The sequence below is a fragment of the Cricetulus griseus genome, chromosome 2 (genome assembly GCF_003668045.3).
Source record: "Cricetulus griseus strain 17A/GY chromosome 2, alternate assembly CriGri-PICRH-1.0, whole genome shotgun sequence".
Classification (NCBI taxonomy): Eukaryota; Metazoa; Chordata; class Mammalia; order Rodentia; family Cricetidae; genus Cricetulus; species Cricetulus griseus.
In genome coordinates this window covers 194698775-194708592 of record NC_048595.1, presented here as the reverse complement: position 1 = coordinate 194708592, position 9818 = coordinate 194698775, and the positions used below count along the sequence as shown (strand labels likewise).

The following is a 9818-nucleotide window of genomic DNA, read 5'->3' as shown; positions in this document are numbered from 1 at the left end:
GTACTGTCACAATGTATGAAGTTTGGTTGTATTTTCAAATCAGCTTTCTTACTAACTGGTGATTGTGTTGTTAGACATTTAGAAGGAATGTTGTAGTTGTAGTCAATTTAGAGCTTGTCTTGCAGTCAGTTAAAAAGAAAAAAAATCATTTAAAAACACGGGTATAGGTGTTTTGCTTCCATGTACATCTGTGTACCACAAGCATGCCTGGTGCCCTTAGAGGCCAGAAGAGGACATCAGATCCCTTGCAACTAGAGTTAAAGAAGATTGTGAGCTACCATGTGGGTGCTAGGAACTGAACCTGGGTAAACTGGAAGAGCAGCCAGTGCTCTTAATCCCTGAACCGTCTCCCAAACCCTCCAAATCACTTCTGATCATCACTGATTTTCTCCCTAGGCTGTATTCCAGGGAGGAGGGATTTGGGGTGGCCTAGAACTATCTCTGAGTCTGTTCTCTCTTTAATTCATAAGACACAAGATGTATTTTCTATCTTTATTTTTTCTCCTCAGAACTTTCTGAGAAATGACATTTAGGAAGGCACATTAAATTAGGAAGTTTTTCCAGGATAAAGCTGAAGGGACACTAGTTGACTTGAGCATTGGCTCTGGCGGGCCTTTCCCTTTCCCCCAATTCCTCTGCCTTGCTAAAAAACCATTTGATTGCATTCCTGAAGTTAGCCCCCAAGTCTAGTCCCTTATTTGGCCAATCGTCTTCCTCCTGAGGCTGACTACAAGGGTCCAGTATTGAAATTCAGCAATCAAAAGTCCCCTTTGGCTCACCTAATTAAATGGAATACCCATCCCAACATGGGGTTTCTCCTCAGACCTTTACAAACTGCCATTTTCCTATGTGTTATGTTTGTCTCCTCTATCCAGAGACAGTCCTCTGTTCCCCTCTAGGACAAAGAAATCTCCTTTGTGCTGAGAACTTGGTCTTGGGGTCCTGAGCTGGTACTTTTCCTTTCACATATTACTAGGAACTTTGACATGTAATCACTTACTATTTTTGGCTAGTGCTTAAAATGATTTAGAAGAAGACGTGACTATGAAATAAATTAATGCTGCAATGAGACTTCAAGCTTCCCAGGTACTTGCTGCATGCGTGGAGATTAGGGACATTGTTGAAGCCTCCTAGGCTACTAGTGAAAAAAGGTCATATCGAGTTTCTGGATTTGCTCAAGATAAAATCTTGGGTTTGCAAACAAATTCTGGTCAATTTCTTTTAATGTTACCATGGTAAGTAATATATTCCTGAGATTCATGTAGTGAGTCTAAAAAGTCATTGATCTGCTCATGTCAATGTGTAATTTGAGAGAAGATGTATAAAAGCATTTTGCTAATTATTTTCATGACAGCTCAAGGTAAGGCATGTACCAAAAATTGAATATCTACCCACGTATATAAAATAAATGTTTCAGAGGTGACATTCTACTCATATCCCATTTGAGTAATTTCTGGTACTTTCTATTCTATTCCTTTTAAAACTTTAATGTTTCTTATGAATGCCAAACCTGTTTCTTAACTTATTAATGGGATTTCACTCACAGTTAGCAAAATGTTCCCTGAGATGGTCCAAATGCTCACATTATTCATATTTACAAGACTCCATTGTTTGGGGGTTCTTGAATGTCCTTATGGCTTAGTTTGATAAATATCCTGGGAGTTGAACTTGTATAAATCATGATACTAGACTCTGCAGGGGCTACAGAGAGTTATGGCTTCACCTGCCTCAGTGGGTAATCTTCCTAGGCTGCAGGGAAACCAGTGTGCACAAAATGACATACAGTCTGTCCTGCAGCGTATGCTGTGGTAGATGAGTCATTCACATGAATAATGCTTCAGGAAGGAAACAACTTTATCTTTCCCTTCTAGGTAAAGATGTTTTCTCATCTAGGAGATTTTTCGGGGGAGAATATGGAGAAAGTGAGGCTGTTTTTCCTATCAAAACACATTGCTGCTTGGGGTCCAAGTCTAGGGTGGACCATTTGTAAAACATAAGTCCACAGAAGTAGACTTATGATCACACATGATTAAATAGATTTTGTGCTGGCAAAAGAAAAATAAAGGAAGTTCAGAGAGGAAGTAGTGAAGTCACTATAAAAATATGTGAGCTTCAGAAAACCCAGAGACCTTCTGGAGTCCCTGACCATCTCCTTTTTCCTTCATGGGGAAAGAAGCTAATTGTTGATGATAAAGACAGAAAATAACTCTTCATGGGTTGAGAGAGGGCTGGACAGATGGCACAGTGGGTAAGGGTGTTTGCCACTAGAATGACCAACTGAGCTGTCCAGAGAACAAACATTCTGGAAAGAGAGAAGTGGCTCCTCCAATCTGTCCCCTCTCCTGCACACATGTGCTATGGCATGTTAACATCCCCATAAAAATAATGCAAAATTTTCTAGGAGATGAGAGATATTTCTAGTGTTTCACACTGCTTCCTTAGGAAGCTCTTTAAATCTCTCACTTTGAATTTGTGCATCTAAATCCATATTTCAAAACCAAGAAATACACTTTCTTAAGGTCGTCAGGGCAAGAGACCAAAGACTGCCACTTGCCAGAGAGAGTCTGAATTTTGTCCTTATCAGGAATTATTTTATAAGCTTAAACCTGAAAGATCATGTGTGTTTATAGTGGGTATCTCTTCTCATCGTGAGGCACTATGAATGCAAAAGAGCACATGTAGAGCATCTCATCTTCAAAGCTCACTTTAGTGGACCTGCATGGACATCCTCATCTGTAAGCTGGAGACGGGTTCATTCTGTGAACTTATGGGTGTATTAATTTACTACTTGGGGAAACTGACATCATTTCGGTACAAGAGAGTGAGGTGGGGCAAAATAGGCAAGCAGAACAAAAGTTGAAAGCATAACTGCTTTACATGAAGCTATGTGCCCCTCTACACATAGTGTCAGAGACACTCCTTCAGTGTCTTTAGGCAAATAAGTGTTCTGTGTTCTTAGAGACAGCCCCACTGCCTCTGTCATTCCTAGGGCTCAGTGCACTTTTAAATTTCCATTTATTTTTATGAGTACTTCATTTCAAAGCACTCTATATAATATCATTAGAATTCATAAACGCAGGATTCATAAACGTAGACTCTCCATTTTCATCCTCTTAACACTACCTAAGCTTGGTGGCTACATGAGATTAGTGGCTAATAAGTCATTTTCAATGAATAAGTTGGTACTTTAACTAGTTTGCTGTGTCATTTTAGACAAGACACTTTGATTTAGCTCAATGCTTGTTTCTTTGATTAGCTGTTAAAAAGTAGTTTATAGTAACTCCTAATATTCTTTGTTCTCTTGCTTTACAGTCAACTTTGATCACTTTGAAATTTTGCGAGCCATTGGGAAGGGAAGTTTTGGGAAGGTAAGAACTGAATTGTCCAACTACCTGCAGAGCTATGGGTCATGGACAGAGTCAGAGAATAGTACTGGCATGATAAAGATAGATTAACTCGGGAATGTTTTAGAATGCACTTTTACAAAATTGTCACCATCAGGTAATGCAAGCCAACTATAAGATAAGTCATGTGCTCAGTATTACTTTGTTCAAGTCACATCTGCCTACTGTCAGGGGTGCTGGGGAGTTGTCTCTTTACCCTAAAGAAGGTTAAGATTTCAGATTCTTTTGCAAATTTGTCAGTAAGAGTTATCTTATTAATGTGAGGCGTAATGTTTTCATGGGAGAAGGAAACCACTTAATTTCTATATAATATACCATTTTCAAAAATGCTACCATGAAAAATATATATGGTCCACCTTTCTGTAGAAATCTTCTGTTTTCTTCAAACTCTGACTAATAGTTTCTCCGTGGAGACATACTTTAAGATAAAATAATGATTTCATCTTAAATTTGCATGTTGTTTTTAGGAGTTTGTATAGGCCTCTAAAAGAATTAACAAATCGTGAACAATTGTGTAGCTGTTTCCTCATGCTCACTCTTTTCTATTATGTCACCTATGCTGGAAAAGAAAAACTTTGCCTAGTTGTTATTTTTTTCTTACCTCTCTCGTCACATCCATTCCAGCCACTTAAAGGAGGATCCAGGGTGCTATTTGTTATCAGAAGATTCTTAACATGGAAGCAGATTTAAATGTTGTCTCGAAGATGCCAGGAGCAAATACAGGCAAACTAATATCAGAAAGCAGAGATTCAATTATTGATGTACTAAATACACAGGGGAAGAAAATGGAATCTTTACCCTGAGTGAAATAAGAACTTTAATCCCAGAGAATGACAAGGGCCCTATGCCATGCTAAGGAATAAATCCTGCTTTTTGTCCCTCAGTCACACTCTTCCTTCTCCCTAACCATTTGCTGACCTGGGTTTACATCATCAGGTCTGCATCGTGCAGAAGAATGATACCAAGAAGATGTATGCCATGAAGTACATGAATAAACAGAAGTGTGTGGAACGCAATGAAGTGAGGAATGTCTTCAAGGAACTCCAGATCATGCAGGGACTGGAGCATCCTTTTCTGGTGAATCTGTGGTAAGTGCACTGACTGTACCCCTGAATGGACACTCCTGCATCCATCTGCAAACACAGTTTCAGGCACTGCCTTCCTCAGCCAGAAGGTTTAGATAGGCTTAACACACCATTGGCTACACATTAACGATCTTGGATCAGTTCTCAAAGCCTTTACCATAATCCAAGGCTTAGAAGACACTGAGACGCTTGTAATGTTTATCACCTCTAGCGCTTTGCTTTTCATGTGCATCGAGATCTTTGTTTTCTTCTCATTTGCCAGTGCATTTTAATGCATCTATTATGTGAAGAGCTGGATCTTAAAGTTAATTCAGTATGACTGTTATTTAAAATATGCACACCAAGCAGTTCTTACTTGCCAGCAGGAGCAAAGAAAATGAAAGTCTTTACCCAGAGAATGCTAATGGAAAAATAATTGAGATTTCACCATGTGTTTGAGGAAATCCTTTTGAGGCAGCAGTGCAGAAAGCCTGCCTCCGTCCATCTTTACCAGACACAGTCCAGTTAATCTGCAGTGTCTTAGATGCCTCTCAGTTGAAAAGGAGATGGTTCTGTGTGACTTAGAAATAGATCTATTATAATTTGTGCACTACTCAGACCTCCTGAGAGTCTAATTTTGGTACAGCCTCGGTGTATTTGTTCATCAGTATTTTTGAGTGGCCTATTCAAAATGCTGCCATGTAAGGTGCTAAAATGGATGCAGGCTTTCTCTTGCTTAACAATCACCATATCCTCTCTTCTCTCCCTTCCCTAAAAATGACAAGGTGCTGTCACTTCACAGCCTCCCTTTGTTCAAAGTCACATTTTTCCTTCTTAAAATGCTCAGCCAACTCATTTTCCCTTTTTAGAGCCAAGAGCTCCTCCTAAGCACACACCTAGAGCGTTCCTTTCTCCTGCTCTTTCTTCTGGCTGTGCAGGCACAGGCAATGAAACCTGGGTGCCAGGATGCAAGAAGCAGAAAATGTTCAGAAATTCTGTCATTCCAGACCACACTCTGTTTACTGTATGTGCAGAGTTGGCCATAGTGTGGCAGACATGCTAGCACAGTGGTTCTCTACCTTCCTGATGCTGCTACCCTTTAAGGCAGTTACCATTGTTGTAGTGAACCCCCAATCATAAAATTATTTCTGTTGCTGCCTCATAACTGTAATTTTGTACTGTTCTGGTGCATAACCATAAATATCTGATATGCAGGATATCTGATATGAAATCCCTGTGAAAGGGTCATTCTACCCACAAAGGGGTCATGACACACATGAGAATCACTGTGCAATAACATATGTCCCCTGCTCTTTTGTTGTTCTCATTGAAACTCACAGTGAAATATTGAGCACTCCATTGATAAAAGAGAAGGAAGAGGAAGCCTCACTGCTATCATACACTATGTAGAACACAATTATTTTTTATTCATTGACAGTAGTGTGTGTGTGTGTGTGTGTGTGTGTGTAAATTTTCATCATTTCTTCCTCCATTCTTTTCTCTCATTCCTCCCCCCTCCTCCTTCTCTCCCTCTGGCCTTTCTTTTTCAGTAAGTGCTCCTCCTTCTTTCATGTCTCTTTGGAATGTTTGTGGCCCACTGAACTTAATTAGGATTGCTTGCATGAGCATAGGTGGAAGGTTATTTAAAGAGGCCTAGGCAACTTATCAGTGCCTACACCATGAAAAAAAGTGACATCACTTTTCCAAGCTGCCATTAACTGTCTATGTTCCCTCTGGGAGAAGTGGGGACTCATGATGAAATATTGACAGGCCTTATCTTGTGCAGGGTTTGTCCAGGTAAACACAGCTGAAAGGAATTCACAACTACAGCAGCTACTTCATATAGAAAAGTTTTTGTTTGTTTTTTGCAACACACCTTCCCATCTCCCATTCTTTTCACCCCCTCTCCTACACTGTCCTCTGAGCTTGGAGCCAGTGATATAGACATCGCCTTCAGGGTTGAGCACTCTATAGCCCCTGACACTCGGCATTTTCACCAGTTACTGTCTCTGCATTAGCCACTGTGCACTGTAGTAAAAACCTTCTCTGATAAGGCTTGAGAAGCACTAATTTGTGGATATAAACATGAATATTTAGAAGGCAATCAGACTACATGTCCCCTAACAAAACAATACAGTGTGTTCCTAAGGGCCAGGGATTTCCCCAGTCACCAGCTCCTGAGCAGGTTTATTGTACCAGACATAATTTCCCTCTGTTAGAGTAGGCATGGAATCCAGTCAGAAAGCTCTTGGTTATCCCGTCACATATATGCTACTATGGCACCAATGGATACCTCCTGCCAGGTGGATTGTTATTGCAGTTCAAAATGTTTACAGCTGGGTAAGACTGTAAGTGAATTTTCTTCCTCAGCAGCCTTTATAGCACCTTCCAGCACTGTTGATGCTAACCAGCAGAGAGAAGCTTCCAGATACATTTCTGTTTGATTTTCCCCATATCTAGTGTATAGTGTTCAGCAATAGAGTCTTAGCATGAAGCTCTAGTGGACACTCAGGGCAATGTCAATAGACTGTATTGCTTTGGGTACCTATGGCAGCTCCCTGATCAGCAACATAGAAGGGGAAACCCCACATCTGGAACTCAGAGTTTTGTTTAATGACTTATGTCTTGTGGGTAGAGAGTTATCATGCTGTGTAGGGTACCTTCCTTTAAACTTGGTTTTTAAAATTGTATTTTTAATGCTTATAAAGTACGTTTCCATATGGCTTTTGCACACACCCTTAGTCTTGGTTATTCCTCTACAAATCTTCTCTGCCATAACTACCTAATTTCTTCCCCACTGAAACCTCTCCATTTGTAGTCCTGCCCTTTCTACCTTCATATTACCCTGTCCCCCTTCCCATGGGTTTTATCCCACTCCCCAAGGCCCCCTAGCAGAAGCCAGTTTAACTTTTAAATCCTTGAGATTAAAAATCTTCACAGAGGGCATGTATTCCTTCTCTCTGTAGTGCTTTCTGTCCTAACAAGCTACTGTGTTTTTAAGTGAGTCTTTTCTGGAGAAATAATCCCACTGCAAAGCATCTGAGTCTCAATAATGAATGATCTGTCATTTTAAAGTCACATTGTCAGAAGACATGATTACAATGAATGACAGTTTGTTTCCGTGGATGAAAGGGTTACACAGCTTATAGGCTCTTGCAACTATTTGTTAGCATTTTTTCTTCTTCCTTGCTTCATACAGGTATAATATTCTAAACATAACAGTCACTAGCTGACCAATGTGGATGCCCAAAAGTCTAACTAACTTGAAGGATGCTTGATTCCAAAGCATCATGGGAAGTGTCTTCAATTCATTCTTTATTAGAGTTGAGTTTGATTTTCCACCCTCATTCTGCAAATCAAATACATGTTAATTAAATATTCCCCAAGATATTATATATAATTCAAATTTATATTCCAACTCAAAAATTAGGTTTACATGGCTACCTCCAAAGCTTTAGAGGCTAATTTCCTTAAGAAGCATTGTATAAGAGATAAAACTACAGCAATCCTTTCAAAGCCCCTTACCATTTTACATTCTCTGTTTCTCTAATATGCTTCTTCCCCTCCGTGTTGCATTGAATAACCTCATCCGTGCTCAAGGTACATCTAGCCTCTGGGGTTAGACTAAGAAAACTGCACTTTGCAAGCTGAGAAAAATAACCAATTTCTCTTTAACAGTGTTTGCTTTAATGTTAAAGAGATACGAATGTGTGTGTGTGTGTGTGTGTGTGTGTGTGTGTGTGTGTGTGTGTGTGTGTGAGAGAGAGAGAGAGAGAGAGAGAGAGAGAGAGAGAGAGAGAGAGAGAGAGAGAGAGAGAGAGAGAGAGAGCACATGTTGTTAGGATAAATTTTGAAGGGACCTTGCATGGAGAACCTTGGTGGATTCCATATCAGGCGATGGTGACCAAGGCAGTGGGACAAACAAGCCAGACAGACAGAGCTTAACTGAGTTTTTTTTTTCCTATTTTGTTTTTGTTTTTTTGGTAAAGAGACACAGAGACAGAGAGAGGAAGAAGAGAAGAGAGAGACAGGAAAATCCTGTCTGTCCCAGTGGAACAACAGGAAAGGGGTTCTTTGCACCTGTGTGCCAACTAAGCAATCATGGAACCCTGGGCTGACCAGGGTACTGCCTGAGTGCATTCTGCCAGGGGCAGGCCAGCATAATTCCTGAATCCTTACACATGTATTTCTCTCTCTCCTGTCTCTCTCCTCTGTGTGTGTGTGTGTGTGTGTGTGTGTGTGTGTGTGTGTGTGTTTGAAAACTTTCCTGCTTATTGCAACCAATTTGAAAAATGAACAAAAGAATCTTATAGACAAACAAAAAAATAGGAGTCTTAACCCCTTCAAACAACCATGTTTGATATGTTGATATGTGCATTCCAGCAAAATATTTACATATAGTTTTCTTCTTTTGTCACGAATTAGTCCCATTATTTCCTTCATTAGTGTGCATATTTACTGAGCATCAGCTATATTTCAGGCTGCTGTATAAATGTGGAAACACAGTTTTTTGAATCAATAATTTTAGCCTAAGTCCCAAACACCACACAGACACATTTTTAAATTATTCATTATTGAATGTGTCTGGATGTCAAATTTAACTGGCTATAGAGTACTCTTATTTGTTCCATCTGGCAATTCTAATTGTAACACACACCCACAGTGGGAGGATACAGTGATGAGCAAAAATAGATGGGGCTCTTATCTGCAAACTCTTCCTATTGATAGGAAACAACCAATACCAATCAAATGGTTCTTGAAATACAAACTGTGAGGAAGGCATGGGAGGATTTAGTAGAATGCCCCTGCATGGGGGTACCTGTGTTACCAGGATAGGACAAGGTGTCAGGGAGGGAAAACATTTGAATTAACATTCAACCTTGCCAGCCGCCTGGCCCTGGACCCAATCAGGAAGAATCTTCAGATGTAGGGCATGTTATCAAGTGAAAGCTGCCAGACAGGGCTGGCATCCAGGAAAAGTAAATACAGTCTTGCTGTGAGTCTCTCCCTGAGAGCTGTTAACAAAGCCCTGGCAACCCATGGTCAGAAAACAAATAGACCTGCAGCAGCTTCCCCAGGTGGCTTTTGTTAATTGAGATTAAGCCTGTGGCTGCAAGGCACTCTGGGGCCTCTCTCCCTGCTTGCTTGGGTCCCTGGGCCCCCAGAACAGAAAGGGCTCACATGTGCTTTTAATAAATTAGAGGACAAAGCCATCTATTTTAAGTGGAAGAGACCACCTGTACCTGGAGCATGACAAGAGGTCCTTTCAGACAGCTGAACACACAGCCCTACCGATGGCTGCCTGGAAGCTTCTCCCCTGGTCTTTACTCAGGTTCGTGGAGTCACAGAT

At 40.5% G+C, this 9818-nt stretch overlaps 1 protein-coding gene across 1 annotated transcript in view; it reads left to right on the top strand.

Moving 5' to 3' along the window:
* Positions 1-3320: 3320 nt before the first annotated feature.
* Stk32a (serine/threonine kinase 32A) overlaps positions 3321-9818 on the top strand; it is a 73156-nt gene continuing 66658 nt past the window's right edge. Inside the window, exons 1-2 of the mRNA XM_035439046.1 lie at positions 3321-3368; positions 4341-4492. Coding sequence (XP_035294937.1) covers positions 4374-4492 — 119 coding nt within the window. The 5' untranslated portion in view covers positions 3321-3368; positions 4341-4373. The remainder of the gene's footprint in view (positions 3369-4340; positions 4493-9818) is intronic.